Raw genomic sequence first — 22,365 nt, 5'->3', positions numbered from 1 at the left:
TTCTCTCTCTCTCTTTCTCTCTCTCTCTCTCTCTCTCTCTCTCTCTCTCTCTCTCTTCGTTTCCAAGTCTGGAGTCTGGTGGTGGTGTTCTTTTTGTTTTTTTGGGGTGGGGGGGTGGGGTGGGGGTGGGGTGGGGTGGGGTGGGGTGGGGTCTTTATGAACTCCTGGAGTCAGTCAGTCCTGCCTGAAGCTCCTGCCGCACGGGGGGGAAGCTCTAGAAGAACCACCGGAACGCCTCCCCGTTGTTGACCGGTGTCCTCTGTGGGAGACACAAAGCGAGGGCAGCGGTGTTTTAGTTCACAAGTACAAAGGTATTTCACAGTCCTATTATGGGCTGGAATGCACTATGCCAATATACATATACTGTGTATATATATATATATATATATATATATATATATATACATATATATATATATATATATATATACACACACGCACACACAATTAAATGTCATTATTATTTAAACAATTGATTATTATTAATTTAATTACTAATAAATTATTATATTTGTTTTTTTAATGCAACACCAATGAATATATGTAACATTGCATTGATCAGTTGACACGTTGATCAAAATTTGTGGAGCTGCTAATGGAGACAAATCTCTGTTTCACCCATTTCTCTTCTTCCATGTCACAAAACTAAAACGATACTAGAACCTGTATCAGAGCATAATTTTGAAAGTCTATAATAAGTCACTCAAAAGAAGACAAACGGAATGATTTGTCACCGAGGAAACAGCGCTTGCTGAATTTCCGAATTCCTACCGCGGATTGATAAAGTGAGATCTTAAATCGCACGTTATCTTAACTTGAAATTAATGTCGCGAGAAGTAAAAGAAAAAGAAACCTTGGACAGCCGCCGTCCTCCACCTTAACAGATCTGGCATTTCATCAGAGAGCGAAGCCAAGGTGAAATGCATGTAAATCCCACCCACACCCCCAAAAAATATAATCATTACACTCGGTAAAATATTCAATACAAATTCCCAGGAAGCCACAGCGAGGCATTTAATTACTGAGAGCGTGAGCCGCAGTGAGGGGGAACAGTGCATCATTTCAATTTAAAGTCAGAATCCCCCTCCCCCCCTCCCCCACACGCCAGAGAGACAGCCTCTCCACACAAACTGATTTGGAAGTCAGACACGAAATGTGGAGGTCTTCCACCAATCCCCACGACCAATTACCACATTTTTCATTATCATTTATTTTTCTTTTTTCTTTGTCATTGTTGATAATCGTCGGAATGATCACAACTAAAAACCCTTTTTAATTTTTATTTATTTTTTTTGGCGGGGGGTGGGGGTCTGAGGGGGAAGCAATTTGACATTTTAATAACAAGTGTCATCTGTGGTTCTTTTTTTAAAGGCGTGCTGATGAGCGCCTCAGAGCCGCACTGAGCTGCAGCTCTGAGGCGTTTAGTGTCGTGAGCCCTCACGGGAGAAATGCTTCTCACCATCCACGGGTGACGTGGAAATCCAGTATCGCGTAACCTCTGCGTGAATTCCAGTCCAGGAATCAGGTGAAGGTTGGTCATCTTGGTTACAGTAGGTGATAAAATGTTTAATGTTTAATAGACAGAGGCAAAGGTACTTAGTGATAGTCATAGGAGGGAATTCAATTGTTTAATTGTTAAATGTCAGGTTTCTTAGGGTCTCGAAGTTAACTGATCAAGTCACATTCGGCGTTGTTCAAACTTTGCGTCGCCACTGTTCGCAGCTTTTCCTTCCATGTGTGATGCTTGTAATGTCATGCTGTCTTAGACAAAATGGCCATGGGCAACATCCGAAATACCTAGTGTGATATGTTGCGGAGGATCGAGGAGGTGTGACCGAGACACTGGATCGGCTTCTCTAGAATCTTATTCAACTGTAAGTGTGAGTCATTAAAGCATGTACAGGTCAGTTGTTAAAAATATTGTTTCTACTAATAAAGCGTTAACTGTACAGCAACAACAACAACAACGAAAACAACAACAGTATTGCAGCAACATGCCAGTCCCATAGAACACAAAGGAAACACCCGTCTCTTGTCCAAATACCGTACTGTGTCTTTAGAAAGTAGAAATGAGCGGAAATTTGGAGGAGCCGAGACCCATATCACCCTTTGACCCTTTTCTCTGTCTTTCAACGCAGCCGGCATGAGTCTTCATTCACAGACAAAATTATAAAGCAGTCAAGTGGTGATTTTTAAATGCAAATAAATAAATAAATAAGTGAGCGCGAACAAAAGGAACTCATCGGGCTACAAAACATGCTTTTATGAGGAAATGGTGGGTTAAAGAATGAGAATCTCACAGAACTGAGTGGAAACGGAAGCAGGACCTTGGACAGAAACCTCCCTTCTCTCGAGATGCCTCTCAAGAAGGTTCTGAGAACAACAAAAACAATAATATTATGATGTTTTTGCGTGTTATATAAAACAAAGAAAGAGTTCAACAGAAAAGAAAAGGGATAGCGGCTCTCAAAAAAAACAATCATCTATCCCAGCCCTAAACATGCCACAGAAACTGCAGAAGCCTAAAAAGCGTCAGGCTCTCCTCCAAGCGGAGCCGTGGGGGGGGGGGTGATGGGAGGGAGGTGAGAGAGAGAGAGTGTTTATCTTGATCCATATTCCCACATTGATCAGCCCCCGGTGGCGGCGGCGGCGCGGGCGGAGACAGTAATGACCCTGATCCGGGCGCTCGCCGCGTCTCTGTTTTGTTAAGTTCCCGCGCTATCGATCCGGCCGTGGCTCTCGAGCGCTGTTCGGATTCACTCCCGGCCGGCCCTCGCCTCGGCACACCGCGGCGACCGGGCACAAAGAACGCTCAATTAGCACAGCTCCGCGCCTGCCCCGGACACCGCCCCCCCCCCACCCCCACCCCCACCCCCACCCCCGGCAGGCGAAGCACCTTCAAAATCACTCTTTTTAAAGGCCAGGGTAGAGCGATAGAGAGGGAGAGAGAGAGAGAAGGGAGCGGATAAGACAGAGGAAATGAAAAGATAAAGAGAGGAGTCAGGAGAGAGGGAGCAGGGGTAAAGGAGGGGTCAAAGAGAGAGAGAGAAAGAGAGCGAGAGAGGGAGAGAGAGAGAGAGAGAGAGAGAGAGAGAGAAAGAGGGAGAGAGAGAGAGAGAGAGAGAGAGAGAGAGAGAGAGGGGCGGGGGTCTTGGACTTGGATGAAACACTGAGGCTTCAAATCAAGATGGCAAACACTCAGCATCACGCCGCCACGTCTGTCTCCGTCTCTCTCTCTCTATAGCAGAACATAAATAATCTATGCGAACACAGAGGAGGAAACCTTTTCTGGCAATGAATGCCCCCAAAAAATAGTACTGGTCTGAATGGAGGAGAAGAGCCTCTAATTAACCCTCGCAATGTAGTAAACGGCTATTAGACGCCTGGTGTAATTTATCTGCACGTCAATAATATTTTTCTTACTTATAGGCACACCTTTTTTTTTTTCACAGCAAGGTCGTTTCTTCCCCCCTCCACAACGTCACGCAACGTTCACCGTTGAGGATCACCCGATTCAAAAGGGTCCAAATGAAGATAATGAATTTCAAAAGCTGGTGCAGTTTGAGTTCTTGTACCAAACAGTGGAACCTTCCACGTTCTCTCCTCCTGATCAGCACAAGTATTTATTTATTCATTTTTTCATTTTTTTGTTGAACAAAAACAGGACCAGGTCCTCGTCACTAGACGTTGACTTTTGAATTTATGATGACATTTTCTAAGGTCATTTATTCGCACAATAACGATAGTATATAGAGGACACGTCAAATTCTCCTCCCAATTATTCGCAATTTCATGTTGTTTGTTTGCGTCGCTCATGCCGTGTAAAACCCTCTAGTCTACCCTGCTAGTGATGTAGGGCAGCAACAAAGGTAAAAAATAAATAAATAAATAAATAAAAAAAAGAAGGAAAATGGCCAATTGGGGGTAAGGTATTTTCCTCTCGGTGCCGGTGAAAGTGTGAAGGCGTCTGGGCTCCGACGACGACGCCCCTTGATTCAAATTGCTCCTGGCAGGTTTGGTTTATGCAGGAGCCGTGCACGCCCGGCGCTGATTGAACGGCGGCGCAGAGAGAAGGAGGATCAGAGGAGAAGCTGCAGAGGCTGTCAGGTCCACGCTAAACTCCTCTCATCACAACGTCCTAATTGAGGGGCTACCAAAAAAAAATTCCGCCGTATGGTATAAACAAATAAAGCACAAACATGTGCACGTGCAAACACACACACACACACACACACACACACACACACACACACACACACACACACCTGCACCTCCGCCGCAGCCCGCCCCCTGCTCCTCGCAGCCTTGGCGTCACACTGGGCTGGGACCAGAGATAAACCACTCAAGACGATGAGGACGATAATGGGAGACGCAGCAGCGCCTCAAAATTCAATCAGCGCCGGGATGTCAATGCGGATGAGCGTAAAAGTGAAATATGCTTGCCGGCGTGCGTTAAAAGATGCCACAGTGGGCTTGGGGAAAGAAAAACAAAAGAGGGAACGACGATGGAGAAGCACGGGAGGAAGGGAAGGGGAAGGGGGGGGGGGGGGAGCAAGACAGAGGAAAGGAGGGAAATAATGGGTCTCCTCCACCGCTCGGCGTCTTGGCACAATCCCACTGGCATTCAGAGCAACGCCGCTCTCACCACAGACTGTGAATAAATTACCCTTTTGAACTCAGGGTGATTGCAAATGTGCCCTGCTTTCTCTTGAGACGTGTCTGGCACTAACCTTCAGCTCTGCCTCTCCAGCCTCGTCACACAGATCCCCCTATATACACACACACACACACACACACACACACACACACGTAAATACTACAAAATCTACCAGAATGAAGGCGGACAACAACCGTGAACTAGAACCCACTTCTTCTTCTTCTCCTTCTTCTCCTCCTTTCTGTCTAGAAACAATTTCAGGAATTTCCTTGGGTTCCAAAAAGAGAAAGTGTCAGAGATGAGAGAAGGAGAACGAAAAACAGATCACCAAAATTAGAGGAGAGATGGGCAAGAGATTGCAACGGGCGTGTACGAAAGACAGAAGGAGAGAAATCGAGTGAGAAAGACGGAAGAGGGGATGAAAGCAAGAGAAAGAAAGAAGGGAAACAAGGAAAAGGAGGAGAGACAGAAGGACAGAAAGAACAAAGGAAAGAAACGCGCAACAGAAAGAATGAATGAACCAGGTGGGGCCTGAAGAAATCATAGGAGATACGAGGAAAATTGCCACAAAAAAAGGAAGAAAAAGCAGGAAAGAGGGAAAGAAAGAGAATGAAAAACCGAGCAAGGCCTAAAAGAATCATAGGAAGATTGCCTCAGACTGAGAAAGAAAGAAAGAAAGAAAGAAAGAAAGAAAGAAAGAAAGAAAAGATCAGGATTGAACAGCGATGGAGTGTTTAAATATCGGCCACACCTTACCTGGATACACGGCCACTATACACTATACACTGTACAGGAACCCAGGACTCGCCACACATGGAAATATAATAATAATAATAATTATTGTTATTATTATATATATTTATATATATTAACACTTGGAAATATGACAATAATAATAATTATATATATATATATATATATATATATATATATATATATATATACACACAAACACCTATAAGTGTGTGTTTTTCTCAAGATGGAATGCATCACTGAATGCATGGTCAGGTTATATAATTGATATATTTAGCTCAGATATTATATGGGGGCAGAGAGGATGTAGAAGGGGTGGGGGGCTTTAGTGGCTAACAGCCAAAGAATCAGGGTCGATCTCTGGTCCTTGGAGAGAGGGTGCAAGAAAAAAAAAAGTTTCAGCGGTGCAGTCAACCTTAACTGATGTGTTATATACGACCTGTCACGATATTCTGCAGGAATATTGGGACGTTGCCAGGCTCAAACCTGGAAGGTATAGTAATCCATCACCTCGACTGCGAGCGGCGCGCACCAGCGGCTGGGATGGGAATCTCATCTCCAAGCTTGTAGCCAATATTCTCGCCACCCAACGCAGGTTATAAAAAGGAAAAAAAAAAAACCCTGGAAGGCTGCTACCACGGCCAGAGCGCTCATTAAGTCCTTCCCAGGCCATTGCTCAAAGTCCCGGACCGATGAAGTGTAATGCAAACAGGCCTGGCCTCACCCCCGACCACAAAATTGAATGATACTGGGAACCAGTGAGGGGCATTTTTCGGTGAAGCTGGTGTTGAACAGGCCACTGGCTGGGATGGGATGCTCCATGTGACCTCAGATCCCCAGAGAGGGTCCCAAATTACTAAATATCATCATGTGTAGGAGGTCTAGATCAAACACCAAAACATCCATGATGGTCCCAATGTCTCACAGAATGGGTTTTTCAGGAGAGCGATATTATTTTAGCTCAACAATAACAACCTTTTGCAAATTTGTGAAGAAATTGGCTATTTGCCCTTTTGGGAGCCATACAAGAAGGAAATCTCTTCATAAAAAAGTGTGATATTAATAGTTCAAAGCCTTTGGCCAACAATTCATTTTCCTAAATGTGGTGCCAATTACACTACTTAAGAAAGCTGCAGGTCTAATATGGTTTAATGCCGCACTGGCCTGATATCAATTTGAACTTTATAGGAGGCAAAATGGCGACTTGAAATTCACATTTGTTTTTTTCTTTCCTGTGGCTGAAATAATTTCTAACATTCACTGCATAGCTGAGATCTCCCACCACGGCTGAAATCCATTGACCTTGGTAAAAGGGTCGCAATTTCCAGGATTTCCAGGTAGAGAACTTGAGAGTTTCCAGAAACAACTTAATGCCGCAGAAATAATTTCTCACACGCTATCGGACAAAAGGTTTGTTCATGCTTCATACTTCTTTATACGTAACCCATGGCAACGACAAAAACAAAACCAGCAAAAAATGTAACGATGCAAAAAACTATCAAATCAACAAATAAATAATACATTATTTAATGAAAACAAAGAAACAAAAACATAAGAAATACAATAAAATAAATGAAAAAATAATTTGGATGTCAGGAAATCTCCCAGCATGCAGTAGGGTACCTGGTTCCATCTGTTTTCTGGAGCTGCATTCCGTTGACCCCCCACCCGCCACCTCGCAGATCCACTAGCCCACTCTAATACGCTCATCACACTAATGCATAACACAAACCCAAGCACACTTTTACCCTAATAGCACACTGATACCGAAGTGCAGTGAAATATTTTAAACTCAAGGTCCTGGCTTGCGCCGGCGACGCATTCAAGCAAATCAAGCTAAGTGTGTTGCGGGTATTTGTGAGTAATGAGGAATTTGGAATTTTTTTGCTGACTAGACACAAATGGGTTGAGGCAATGGGAAGAGGGGGATGCATGATGGGATGCTTAAGAGCTCCAGCCGGGAGGAGGGTGGAGCGCGGGGATGAGTTGGTCACAGGAGGGAGATTAGGTTGAGGGGCAGCGGAGAAAAAAACAAATCCATCTCCATCTCAGAAACATCCTAAAGCTGATTACTCAGTTGAGCCGGGGAGGGAGTTACCGGGAGGCAGGGCGGAGAGGGAGAGCGCTGGAGAGGGCGACACGGGCGAGAGAGGACGGCAGAGAGGGAGAACGAGTAATTAGCATAGTTGCAATTCTTGCGCAGTCCTCTGACTTGATATTTGACCTTCTGCGAGGGACTTGCCAAATATCGCCTGAGAAGCACAGATGGGCCATATGGCAAAGTGCTGCCGGAGGCTGTGAACAGTGTGACTCTCCCAAGCCGCCGTATGCTAATGGGGGACTGTAATTACAGTACTCTATTCCTCAAGGAGCCTCATTTTTCCACCCTGTTATGGGGAGAGATTTGCAGTGAGATGAAGCACACACGTATATAAACACTAAAAAGCATCCCGGCGTCCTGGCATAAGGCAGCGGAAGAGGTATTTAGAGTAAAAAAGACGGAGTGTCTGCCTACTCTGTTTAGCATGCAGGGTAAATCCCTGCCCACACAGACTGAGGCTTTGCTAACCCTACTGGGAAGGAAGCGAGGCGGGGCTCCTGGGTCAGGGGCTGCCCAGCGCTGACAGGATCACCCCGCTGCTACTCACTACAACAGCCCCGGCTTCCATTTCAATTAGCCTCACCAAAGCACCCTTGTCCAAGTTAAGTACTTTTACACCCGCCCGCTACAAGGCCAGCTCTCCACATGGGGAAGGGATAGAGGGGTATGGTATATGTGAATGTGTGTGTGTGTGTGTGTGTGTGTGTGTGTGTGTGTGTGTGTGTGTGCGCGCGTGTGTGTGTGTGCATGTGTGTATGCGTGCAACCCGGTATCGCGCTTTTTCATGCATTTTCGCGCTCATAGTCATGAAAATGTAGCTATTTAATCATGCCCTGGAGCACGATTCTTCGACTTTTTTTTCGTTCTCCACAGAACGAAATTTAAACTAATGCATTTTGATTGGGAGATTTTCTTCGACTTTAGAAGGGGGAGGGAGGGGGGTCGCAGATACGTACAGTGCAACCTCTATTTATTTATACGTCAAAACAACAAATGCGACAAAGGGTAAATGCGGCGCGCTATGGATACTGACATTTTTCTGATTTTGCCCCAGACCTCCTCAAAAACTAAAACTAACCACGTCCCTTATAAAGTACGCCGCCCAGGGGAGGTGGGGGCCATGGATATATTAAAATTTTAAATGCATGGGTTAAAATTTTGTTCAGTCTAGCACCAAAGAAAGCAGGATACTGGTTTAAATTTTTCGCACTCAAAGTCACGACAATGTATCCACAGAAATGTATGGTTTATTAAATTCAAGGTTGGATGAGAATAGGGATATACATAAATATATACCTATTAATATATAAATAGGGATTCATTCATGCATACAATTTTACTGTATATAAATGTCAGCGTTTATTTATGATGTACTGTACGTATAGCTTGCGTGCTCACCTTTCTGAAAATTTGAATATACCCATCAGCCAGTGCGGTAAACATTTCTATCCTCCACCAATCAGAGATGTCGCTGTTACACATTAGGATTATGGGTAGTGTAGAACTTCCCCATGACCAATAAAACATGTTTTTCTTCTAACAAGGCTTTTACAGGAGCAAAAATAAATGATTATATACATTGCGTAATATCTAAGCAATTATTAATTAACCTTTCAAACCCAGCCCGAACCCTAACCCTAGGCAACTACAAAAACTCCAATTCTGTGCCATTTTGTTATGCATCTTTGTGCAAAGGCCTCATAAGGTAGTTATATTGTTATAAACCTAAAAAGGGAAAGAAGGTATGGGTGAAAAATGACGTGCATGTGTTACTAGGGGTGAATTTGGTCTGGGAATATACCTGTGATGTCAGAATATACATATGTAATTTGCAAAGCCCTGAATTATCAAAAAGTACATGTCCAGAGCTGTCCAAAACACTTGACCTTATTTTGGTAGCTCTTTTAATTTCTGAGATATAGGCCCACCCTGTGGTGGTGTACTTTCGTTATAAGGGACCTATTTAGTTTTATTTTTTGAGGAGGTCAGGAGCAAAAAATCGGAGTATCCATAATACATCGCATTTACCCTTTGTTGCATTTGCTAATATACAGTTAAATTTGATACATAAATAAGTAGAGGGTGCACTGTACGTACCTGCTACCCCCACCCTTCCCCATGACCCCCCTTCTTAAGTCGAAGAAAATCTCCCAATTGAAATGCATTGGTTTACATTTTGTTCTGTGTGGAACGAAAAAAGTCGAACAATCGTGCCCCGGGACGCGATACAATAGATTAATTTTCGTGACTGTGAGCGCGAAAAAGCATGATACTAGGTTGTAGTGTGTGTGTATGTGTGTGTGTGTGTGTGTGTGTGTGTGTGTGCGTGTGGGTGTGTGTGTGGCTGTGTGTGTCTCTGGAGCAGTTTGAGATGTGGAGTTGTGGAGATTTCAGGAAAAAAATAAACAAAGACAAAAGTAGCAGTGAGGTCACTGGAGCCGTGAGGCGGGAACCAGGAGGCGCCAGATGCAGGATGAGAGGTGGAGGAAGTGGAGGAGGAAGCCTGCAGGTAGCTGAGGGATCGGCAGTGGAAACCCCCCTAATTCCTAAGATAACTTTGAGCCCTTTGAACGGCGAGATACGTCGAGAGAAAGCATGTGGGTGGAACCGAGGCGAGGGCTAAGCGAGGCTGCGTGCTGCCAGTTGTGTGAAATGAGAAATTGAAATGCAAAGTGGGAGCAGGCGCTTCCTTGTTTTCAGCGGATTTCTCAGCATCTGTGTGGGAGCCCGTCAACTCTCAATGTAAAGCTCTGCATATTTGCCCAAAACCAACATAATACGTAGGTAAGGGGGAGGCTATGTCTATTGATTATTTATTTAAAATATCCAATAAAAAATACCTACCTAATACCTAAAACCCTAAGTCTTACAATTCAAAAATCTTGTGAAAATAATGAATTAGCGTTAAAAATTCAATTGATTTTTTAATTCTACATTTCTATAGCCTTCTGTTGCTCACTTCAAACTTTACTTCGGGATATATTTGTTTATCCAAAGTACACACAGAAATAGAAGAGAAAGGAAGATTTGTTGACGGCGAGCTCAGGGAAGTTTTCCAACGACGTCATCTAATGTCTGAACTTTGAAATTAGTCAGCATCGCTCTTCTCTTCCCAGCGTAGTGGCAGGCAGCAACACAGATGTTTGACGGTGGGTGCTTAAAACAAAAGCGCAGAATTTTAGTTTAAAGGTAGGGAAAAGAATAAAGGGGAAGTAGAAAATGGAAAATTTTGCCACACAAACCAGAAAATTTGGTAAACAAAAAAGAAACAATTATCAATAGACGTTATTGTGTATGATTTCTCCAAGGAAAATGTATGTAGCAATAGTCAACATGAGTTAATTATTTGTGAGTTATAACTATTCCATTGTCCAAACAAAGTGTCTATAGCAACTGCACATATATATAAATATATATACACACCTATATATTATATACATACGTGTAGGGCCGTAACCGTATGAATTTTTTCTTACCGTGGTGAAAAGCAACGTATAACGGTGGTATTGCGATTTACCGACAGGAAGCGGGGGTCATAAGAGAGTGACAGAGAACGTGTCCCCATCACGTACGGTGCTTGTTTTTGTTACATAAGGAAACTGAGTAAAATAAGAGAACCTACTTCTAAAATAAAAACACATTGTTTTGGCGTACTGATCACGGGCGTCCCATCTATGGCGCGCCGCAGGCACAGTTGGTACCGTCAGCAAAGGAGCGATCGCAAAGTCATTAAACATACCATGAAAGACAGTCAATGTAATGAGCTCAATACAGCGGTGACATCATGTAACCGCGGTATATATACCGATCAGCCACAAAATTAAAACCACCACTAACAACCACTAGCTCTGACCCGTCGAGGCATGGACTCCACAAGACCTCTGAAGGTGCTGTGTGGTATCTGACACCAAAACATTAACAGCAGATCCTTTAAATCCTGTAGGTTGCGAGGTGGATAGATCGGGCTTGTTGTTCCAGCACATCCCATAGATGTGGCCATTTTAGGTGCTTTCAGTGGTGGACGGGGGTCAGCATGGGCACTCTGACAGGTCTGCAGCTTGTTGTGTATGGGGCTGTGGCCCCATACACAACAAGCTGTGATGCGCTGTGTGTTCTGACACCTTCCTAGCAGAGCAGCATTAACTTTTTCAGCGATTTGTGCTACAGTAGCTCTTCTGTGGGATCGGACCAGACAGGATAGACTTCGCTCCCCACACGCATCAACGAGCCTTGGGCGCCAATAACCCTGTCGCTGGTTCACCGCTTGTCCTTCCTTGGACCATTTTTGGTAGGTACTAACCACCGAATACTTGAAACGTCCCACTAGTCCTGTCGTTTTGGAGATGCTCTGACCCAGTAGTCTAGCCATCACAGTTTTGTCCCTTGTCAAAGTTGCTCGGATCCTTAGGCTTGGCCATTTTTCCTGCTTCCAAGACACTGTTCACTTGCTGCCTAATATATCCCACCCCTTGACAGGGTCCATTTTAACGAGATGAGCAATATTAGTCACTTCACATGTCAGAGGTTTTAATGTTGTGGCTGATCGGTGTGTGTGTGTGTGTGTATATACTGTATATATTTATATACTAAACATCAAGGAATCTTTGATATAAAATATCATGTAAAATTAGGGGTTAAATGGATATAGCCCAGTTTAATCTATTGTTTGATTGTCAGATTTGACACCCTTGAGAGTTGGACTCTTTCAGAAAAGGCTTCCTGAAGTCTCTCCCCAATGGCAATCTCATTTTCATGGTCAAAGATCAACAGATGTTGTTTTAGTACACACATCTGCATTAGCGGCACTACAAACGCTTCGTAAATTGCAACAAAAAACAGCCCACAGAGCGCTAATCCACACAGAATGGCCGTTACGACGTCATTCCAACACCACTCTGATCAGCCGGGGAATCCTAAGCCTTCCTCTCCCAGCGGATCCAAACGATTTCACGACTTGATGGAATCACTCAGACGGATCTTTCTAGGAGCGACGACAAAACAAACGAGAGGCTTAATAGTTTACCCATCTGGAAAGACAAAGAAGTTTCATTCCAATGAAAATATCTACCTGATGTCGTCGAGTGCCGGATGCACCATAAATGGTAGATTCTTCGCCCGGGGGCCATAGACTGACTTCACGCCTCCCTGACATTCTCTAACCCCGGGGTTTATATAAGAAAAAAAAAAGAAAAAAAAAAAAAACCTTGAAAAACCTTTCTGGGCATAGTGTCAGATGCTTTAATGAATTATTCATCATCGGAAAGCGGAACCACAATAGAGGGGGTGGCAGTGTGTGCAGATTTGACTTGCAGAAAATGAAACACTTAAACCGTACTGACCAACTTCTATCCCATCACCACTTGTCACTCAGAAATTCAGTCCAAATCAGTTTTTCTAGATGACTGGCACAGTTTGTTGCTATATTCAATTCCTATCTGTCACCGTTTGGTTGGATCATTAGTTTTTCCACTATTCCTAGCCTGCTTGGCTGTATGTTCCATTTGCTCCCGACAGACCTTGTTAAGTGATGGCAGTTTATCCGTGATCCACAAACGTCTTGGTCTATGAGAGCGACAAATGGGGTTCGTGGAAAACATATGCCTACATCTTAAAAAAATATTGTTTTTTTTATCAAAGTTCAATATTTTACAAATTTCAACTCCATTCATGTTGTCCATCGGACAGTCTACCCAAATTTAGACGGGAAGGTCAATATCAATTACATCCCTGTGAGTCGGGTATTAAGATAGCGATGGGCTGCATGCTAACTGTGTTAGCTCAGTTCATGGCTGCAGATGGAAGCAACTAGCCTAGCTCCTGTGACACTAGGGAACTACACCTTTCCAGCATCTCAAAGGAGTTATTTAAGTGATACATCTTGGTCGTATATATGACGAGTAAAGATAAAAATGAGCTCTTAGTAATTTTGAATGTTGATACATCCGCAAAATAGAGAAAGAGTGAATTTCTCCCAAAAATTGGGAATCCCTTGAACAGTTCAATAGCCCCCTGCCACACATTTTGACTAAAATTGGTTCAACACATTCCCACTTGAACAGATGTGGTGGTTTTCACCTTTTCAAACCTTTTTGAACATGCTCTCACAAGCTCATATATCTGACAATTAAAATAATTCCATATATGCGACAAGCTCGTAGGCGGTATTGCCACGTTTTTTTGTTGTTTTTTTGCTGTCCTACAAGGGCTGATGTTTACATTGCTATGTGTACCTATTATTTGTTTCAATACATTTTTATCAAACAAAAACATAGGCTACAATAAATGAATACAGTAGTGCAGTGCGACACAAACCCGCCGCTTGTTACGCCCGAAAGCTTCAGCCACCCCTACCCGACGGCATGTGCCGGCCTGAGGAGGCCGCTACGTTTGGCGGGCGGGGCAGCGGCGCCTCAGTAGCGGGATGGTCCCTGGCTAGATGGCTCCTTAAATTTGACATATTGTCCCGCTTTACCGGAGCCTTTCTGGTCTCACAAACAGCCTCGTCAATGTTCGCCGGTCCTCCCTTTTCGTGAGGCGCAAAGCCGACATATGCCCCAAGTGGAGACTTCGATTTTCCCATCTTTCCTAATGCTTAAAAAGGTTGAATTAACCCGGGATAAAACAAATTGGCGGGAGTCGGGAGAAAGATCAGTGTAGGCTAAACTATTGTAACGCTGTGTGTGTGGGTGTGTATGACTGTGGGGGGAGGCGGGGTTCAAGTTCATTGGTTGGTTGTTATAATGTGATAAGTCCCATTGATTGGAGGGGAGGTGTCCAGGATAGTGTAAAATCGGCCCAGCAGTCGAGGGGGCGGGCGGAGTGTGGAAGAAGAGGGGGGAGAGAAGTCAGTCGGGCGCTGGGTGGAAGTGATAGGAAGGGCTATGGAAAATAAGTTGGAATAAGAAAGGACACGGCCATCCCAGGTTGTTAATTTTGCGACCGGACACGTCGACCCCGGGGTGGTCGTAAGCCCCGCGGCAGGGAATGAAACCGGCCTGGACTTCACACGGAGGTTCCGTCTGCGTCTCCTTCGTTGTGTCTGTCTGGTCCACCCCGCCAAACGTCATAATATTCTTTTCATTATCATGAATTATTTTACATTTAATGCACACAGGCTACAATTAAATGTGAAAAGCCCCGCAAAACGTAAAAACAAAACAAAAATTAATGTTGGCTGTCGCAGTTGAGGTGGAGCCCCGTGGTGGCTTCAACAATACCGCGCTACTGTCACATTGCAGTAACTGCGAGCCCTCGTAAAGAGATGGGCCAGGAGGAAGGTAAAGCAAAAACCAGACTCTGATGGGCATTTATTTAAACTGAAAGTGGGAGCCCAGCCTCGCCGTCAGGGGAGAGACAGGTGAAACCACAGCAGCTTTTCAAAACTCGGGTGCGTCCCCTTCCGGTTGCCAGTGCTGGCTCCCCCCACCTTCACGCCGTGCCAAAACAATTCCCCACTGCCACAGTATGGTTTCAATAAAATCAGTGGTATTTGAGAGACAAATGGAAAAATTTGATGATTTTTTGTGGAAACACTGTCTAGATCTGCAACTCCAAGGAAGGCATAGCGAGTGACGGCCACTTTAAAAGGTCTATAAAATGAAGACATGGGATTGGTTCTGGAAGTATTTTCGCCGTTAAGTTTCTACCAAAGGAGATTTTTATTTTAAACCGTGACCACGAAATTACACAGAATCCTGGGAGCCTCCTGAATGGTGAAACCATATTCAGTTAGAAATGTAGGCTAGTACCAGCCAATGGCAATGGCATTGGCTGATTTTTTTAATACAAATAACACAATTTATTTGTACCAATAATTCATCTGCCAAAGGTTTCATGTCCTATCAAGGTGTGGAAATGCCTGAACTGACTTTTGTGATCCATTGTCTATGGAGAGAATAAATTGGATTTTTTTTTACTTCCAGAACCAAGACCATGTGATATATAACGGTGCCTCTGACATCACATTGACCTCCAATAAAACTGGACATTTCCTCCATCGTAACCTATAATACCTATTTATTTTTCTATATTTCTGAGATCGCCAGCCCTAAAGTAAAAATCAGTTCCAACGCTAAAGGAAAATGGCGAATTTCCTCATCAAAGCATTAAAGACTAAGTGACAATAAACCCGTTGAAGAGAGATAAACCAACCAAGCTCACTGTGGAGGCTGATGCTCATTGAGGTAATTCCACTTGTTTACTTTGTGGCTCGATCGTGTTTTTGTTTGTTGAAGTCTTCTGTGAGGTTTGACATAATATGGAACGCTCACTATTGTTAAAGGGTTCTTGAAACCAGCACAAATTATTTGAAAGTAATGAAAGTAAGCATCTTACATTTTCAGGTTCTTTTGTGCGTATTAAGAATGGGTATTTTTTCGCGCATGACACTAAACGACCCGTTGAGGAGGTAAATTATGGACTTTAAATTCCCTTTTTTTTTTCATACGATAGTGCCGGATTCAACATTTAATATCTTAAGTAATTGACATGTTTTTTGATGAAGGTCATATCATCTCCTTTTTATAAAATATGATTTGTTTCATCAGATTCCAAATAGATGTTTAAAATGTTAAAGCAGATAGCGTGATGCACACTGCACACTAATACACAGTAGGCTTGAATATCTTGCTTTTGGCCTTTTTAAAGCAAATAGTTATTTTCTGTCATGCGACACACATTAAAACCTTTTTTTCTTTCACCATTATCCAGCACCTACAGACGGAAATACAGCGCATGGCTCGTTGTGAATCCTCGCTCGCCACGGATGCATTTCGAAAAATACTTTTTCCGCTCGCGCGTTTCCAGGTTCCCCCGTAATGATGAGATACCTCTTTACTTCTCGGCTCTCATCAATAATTTATGGCCATGTGTTAAAAATTTAAAGTGCCACACATTAGCGTCCCCATGCACCTGCACTTTCACGCTGTCCACCCTTCCCTTGGCTCCTTCCCACCACCCCCCACTTGGGTTTTTTTACCCCCCCCCCCCCCCCCCCCACTCCCCCGCCCTCTCCCTCTCCCTCTCTCTCTCTCTCTCTCTCTCTCTCTCTCTCTCTCTCTCCCTAAACCTCCAATACACAGGGAAACGCGGCAAATGACAAAGAATTCCCTTCCACCACCGAACGGGGGGAGGGACATTAAATCGGCGGCGGAGGCAACAGGCGATGCGCCGTGAGCCCGAGCACCTCTGATTACGCCTCGTCTTAAATTGGCGACGGCGGTAGAAGCTATGAATTGTTTAACAGGCCCGGGCCCCCTCGGCAGCCCGAGCTCTCTGTTTGTAAACGGAGGCTTAAGGGAACATCCAAAACCGCGCAGCGGCGATCCGGGAGGAAAGCAGGCATGACAGGGTCCGCGGCCCTAAGCGGCCCGGCGCTCCCTCGACGTGCGTAATTAAGAGGTCTGCATCCGGGTTCAGATGGCAAAATCCTATTGTCTTGACAGGAGCTTAAGGTTGCCCGTTAGGTTGAAACGCAGTTAGGTGTCTGACCTGGTTTCTTCCCTTTCCCCCTCCCTCCCTCCACACTCCACCAGACCGACGCTTTTTCCAAATTAATCTGCAGTTTTAAAGCTTGAATAAATCCAGTAAGTTAGAGATCTGCAGATCTAAAAGCCGTCTGTCCCTCAGGCTTTTCCTTCTCTCTCTCCCTTTTTTATTTATTTATTTATTTATTTATTTTTATTTCTTGCCCCCTCTCTGCCCACGGAGATTGGCTGGGAGCACTCAGTGTTATCTCCGGGGAGGCAAAGGTTGGGAGAGCGGGTGGGGGATGTGGGGGTGGGGGTTGGGGGGGTGAGGCCACAGATTTGTCCTTATCTATTCCGAGCACACCTAAAACAAATTAGACCTGGCTGCCGTTGCTTATTTGGCTCCCTCGCTCTCATTAAGGGGCTGGATCCGAGCTATTTTCCTCAAGGTCCTGCTTCCTGCCATTTTGGAGGGGGTGGGGAGGACGGGTGCGCGGCGCCTTTTATCACAATTCCAAAGGTTTCCAGGCCGCTATGCCACCTTTTCATCTTACCCATTTCATGCGGTGGTATCAACACGGCGCAAAGACGACAGAGACAGAGATTGGGAGGGAGATGGGGGGAGAGAGAGAGAGGAAGAGAAAGAAAGAAAAGAGAGCAAACCCCTCACTCGGTCTCGACGTGACGCTGGCCTTTCACATTTATTAATTGGGGAGGATGTCTGCTCCGTGCGATTATTTTTGACTGTCCATCCCCCATTTTCAATGCCATGTTCTAGCAGAAGTATCAGACCTTTGGTGTTTTCTGTTACAGGATATTTGCCGTAGCATTTGCAGGAGCACGTTATGGTGAAGGAAAAAATGCAGCTGCTGTTGAAGAAAACCTAGAAGATGTAGTGGATCCCTCACGCTGCTGGAAATCAAAATATTTTGTGTCTGCAAATGACTCGAAACCTTCTTATCACCGTGTGATATTATTCTTTATTCTATTGGTACAGATATACTGGTTTCCCTAAATAAATGGTTTATAGGGAATGTAAGTTAAATTGATTTATCTTGCAACCAAGCTCCATTGTGATAGACCACTTTAACCCAATGAAACTTTAAGATACATCTTGAATAACAAAAAATGATATTTACAATGGAAATTTACTCTGGATAAAATCAACTTTGGACAAACCACTGATAACTCATCATATTTAATACAATACAACTCATTTGTGCACTGGCATGGGTTTGTGCTTGCAAAAACATCCCTCCAAAAGAGAATTAAACATAAAATAACCTCCTTACAATGAGACCCTCAAGAAAAATGTAAATAATTCAGTTTACTTTCAAAGTGTATATTCCCCTTTTGGATTTATTATACTGTTACCAACAGAAAATGTAATTTCACATTATATACATTTAGAATATTTCTATGGTATTGCTATGGTATTGCTATGTTACTACTACTATGCTATTTTTGTTGGTACATTAACATTCCAGATGCCACTTGTTGCATAATATATAAAAAAAACATTACAAAAACATGTCCAAGATGTGCCTTGGATTTGTGAATGTGAATTTTAGAATGGGAAGTGGATTTCTAGCAACTCTCTATGACTGCTCAATCAATTGTGCTCTATATAACCTAAGAAATGTAAATCAATGAATGCCCTCTGTTTAAAAACTGCATGAGTAAATACAGATTTGTAGCATTGATAAACGTTTGGTTGAAAAAAGAAAAAGGACCTTTGATTCATTTCCAGTCTATGGCCTGTGGAGGTAATGACTCTGGAAATGTTAAGTTAGATGAGATCCCTCTTCTGGACTAAACCCTAACGGGCCCCCATCAGCAGCAGAGAGAGGGAGAGAGAGAGAGAGAGAGAGAGACAGAGAGAGAGACGGAGAGAGAGAGAGAGAGAGACCACAGTCTGCCGTGGAACAGCACAGCAGTGACACAGGGCAATCCTCTAGGGTCTTGCATTAGCGCGCTAAATTAAAGGGGGTATTAGATTAAATTGGCTCTCCGATTTCAGGGGTGTGAGTAAAATTCTGATTTGCATTTTCCACCGCTGCTTAAGATATAATTAGTTCAGGGTGATTCCCATGTGGAAAACACTGACAGCCAAATCTAAGTGGCTGCCAGTAGCTTATCGTCTTTTCCAAGGCAAGAGGTACAGTGTGCTAATGTTTATGTGAGAGAGAGAGGGAGAGACAGAGAGAGAGAGAGAGAGAGAGAATGAGACAGAGTGGGAGGGAGGGAGGGAGGGAGGGAGGGAGGGAGGGAGGGGGAGAGATGCTGAGGTGTATACGTAGGCTGGAAATTCTCATTCGGAATTCGCCGGTTCAACACCCCCGATTTCGCACTTTTTGCCGGTGACGTGCAGCAGAGTGGGGTCGCAAGTAAAACCACACAAAATATTAATGTGTATAAATTGTTGCTGAAGCAGAGACTTGCAACTTCACACCTCCGTGACACATCTTCAAAACCTGAAGCCCCCGCTTCCGCAACAGAAGCTGTAATGGTTCCGTAATTACACAGGTAGGTGTCAAAAATAACAATTACTGGTGGAGAAACCCCAAAATATGAATTACAGAACACAGGGGAACCACCGCCCATTTCTTTTCAAAAGCAAGTTTGGATTTGTTTTGGAGGTGAGGGGGTCCACACCCCTCAGTAATTCTAACCGTCTTCTTTTGCAAATGAGCGTTTGGAAAATGTGAGTCGATACCCAAACATTAGGAAACAATTTTGGGCCGTCATCCCGGACGACACCTGTTCCTACACCACATACAGTAAAGGGTGAGCGTCAGACGAGCTTCCGATCACCGCGTCTACCGGTGCGACTTTCCAAAACAAGCCCATCACCAGCCCCTGTACTTAAAAACCACACCTAGTGATGAGTGCAGAGCTCGGACGCTTCAGGCTTCAGTCAAAGGCAACCCAAACTCCACGGCTAAGGTCGCTGTTTGTACCGCATAAAGACTTTTTTTTTTTTTTTGCTGGAAACCTCTCGTCAAATCGGCTTTAGATCCGAGAGGAAAAACTCATTTGCAACTAATAGATTTCTCCCCGTTCCGACACATGCTGAAGGACACATGCAATGGCGAGCGGCTCCTATGAATAAATTATATTAACGTGTTTTATCCACGCGTGCACCTCATCGCGACATGACTCCCGACATGCATCAGTGTGGGCACTCCTCTTATGTGCATTATTAAAAGTGCATTATTCATGATCTTCTTATCAATTTCTGATCCATTGTTTTCCCGCGTGACGCCACTCAAATCTGGATGTCGTGCAATCGATTCCAATCCAATCAAATCGAATGGGAGGTATTTTCCGCAAAAAAAAACCCCAAAAAAACAAACAAAAAAAAAAACAAGATCTATGATAAAGTTCTGCATTTATTTGACAAAATGACAAAATAAATGTACTCATGAATGGTTGATGCGGTGTAGATGAGGGATTCCATATAAGGTGTTGAGTAAGTAGATTAAGTTATATGTTATGATTAACCTTTTTTTTACTCCCTATGTAATCGCTTAATTAATGAGGTAATCATCCGGTCCTCGGGTTGTGTTTGTTGGTGACTCATCCTTAAAGCCTCGTGTTCACTCGACGAGCCGCTTTGAGTCGCGCTTCAAGATTGACACGTCCATAACTTCATATTTATTTTATGCCTTGATAACCAAATGTCATCCTCGGAACCGCTCAATTAAAACGAGGCAATTAAAAAACAGCACTGCCCTCTCAATTTGCTCCCTCAAATGAATCCCCTCGCAACCCTGCCGATTATGGCAGATCATGTCTCTTACCTGAGCTGCGGTGATTGCTGAGGCCGCACTGCATCCCATCCTATTGCTATGCATCACTATCTAGATTGATCCGTACTTGGCCGTAATGGCACAAATAGAATATAAAATGATTTCACCTCGGCCCCATATGCACGATCAATTCATATGGGATCATGGGTAGAGGATCGGTCTGACGGGTTCCCTCCCCCTCCCCACATACACTTTGGAGGTGTTTTGAGAAACACCATCAGCAGCTCTGCCATCACTCTCACCATCTCTTGGTGGTCGGACGCTGAGGCTTTGTGGGATATTGATTCTCCCCATCCAGAGACGGTTTCCATAATTGGTTAAAATGACCGGGTGCAGAGAGGGATGGCTCTCTGCTGAAAACCATTTCCCAGCCCTGCTTGGAGCTGAGCCAAGCCCTGGGTTGTTCGGATGTATTCCAGCCCCAGCCTGACTGGCAGCAATTAGGGGTGTCTGAGCCAAGCTCAGCTTGCGCTCCGCACAAACACCCCTAATTACTGCCAATTAGGCTAGGCGGGTAGGCAGATTTGAGAAGCCGGGGGGATGTTCAGGCATGGGTGGGCATGGAAACAATTTTCAAGGGCTTAGAACGTGACTGGATGAAAAGGTTAATGCTTTGGAGTGCAAGGGGATAATAACAAAAGAAGGGGAAGCAGAGCCCCGGTTCTCACCTCCAGCGACGAGCCTGGCTTCTTTTTCAGCTCCTCGCATTTCCTAAATTTGCAGATCTGGTGGCCCGTTTTGCGGTTCCGACAACTGCTGCAGACACCACAGTTGATTAGCCGCCTGCAGGGTGCACAGACCCCACACCTTTTCCTTTTCTTCTTCGCTGGGTTTCCACTGGATGCCGAGGAATTATTCTGTGGGCAGTCTGCCAGATTGGCAATTTGAAACGCACTGTCTGTAACGGCTGCTGAGGCTGCGGGGGAGTGAAGGGCTGTCATGACGATGACCCCGGGAGGTAATGAGATGCCCCCTAAAGCCGGAATAGCGGAAAAAGTTCCAACGCGTTCTGGGAGATTCATTATCTCTGCTTCACCAGCGCCGCATTTCAGCTTGTTCATGCATTCTCCTGCTAAAGGTCTGCAGTGTTCGGGGGATAAGGTAGAGAGGAAATTATTATTTGCCATTTGCAGCGTCTCTGGCGGCACGCCAGGCTTCCCCGGCCTCTGGGAGTCATTTCTATGCATGCTGGTCCTATTAGGGTTTATTGCCGCTGATTTCCTTCCCCAGAGCATGGCATTATCGCAGTTCCAAGGGGACATGCCAATTCTGGCACTGGGAAAAATGGGCGTTGTGATGCGGGCAATCTTAGCAGTCTGTGGAAATGCCCCATTGGTTTTGTAAAAGTTTGCAAAAGACCGGTACCTTTCCATTTCGGCATTATAATCCAAAAGCTGGCTTAATCCACCATCCTGAAGATTATCCTTGTGCAAGAGAGATATGTCAGCGCTCTGTGCATTTTCGATGCAAAGCGCATTGTTTATGGTAGACATGGTGGAGAGAGGGTTGTCAAGGTTCAGTGGAAGAAAGTGGCGTGGTGGTGGCCTTCGTCGGATTGAGGCAGGTTACAAACAA

At 44.4% G+C, this 22,365-nt stretch overlaps 1 protein-coding gene across 1 annotated transcript; it reads right to left on the bottom strand.

The window, feature by feature from the left end:
- Positions 1–214: 214 nt before the first annotated feature.
- cxxc4 (CXXC finger 4) lies at positions 215–22,283 on the bottom strand (the record flags this gene model as incomplete). The annotated part of the gene is made up of 2 exons (XM_079998626.1): positions 215–259; positions 21,459–22,283. The coding sequence occupies 2 exons, from the start codon at positions 22,281–22,283 to the stop codon at positions 215–217; spliced, it is 870 nt and encodes a 289-aa protein (XP_079854752.1).
- Positions 22,284–22,365: the final 82 nt, after the last annotated feature.

Source organism: Zeus faber (assembly GCF_960531495.2).
Source record: "Zeus faber genome assembly, chromosome: 4".
Taxonomy (NCBI): domain Eukaryota; kingdom Metazoa; phylum Chordata; class Actinopteri; order Zeiformes; family Zeidae; genus Zeus; species Zeus faber.
Note: the sequence above shows the minus strand (reverse complement) of the source record. Positions and strands in the feature narration are given on the sequence as shown.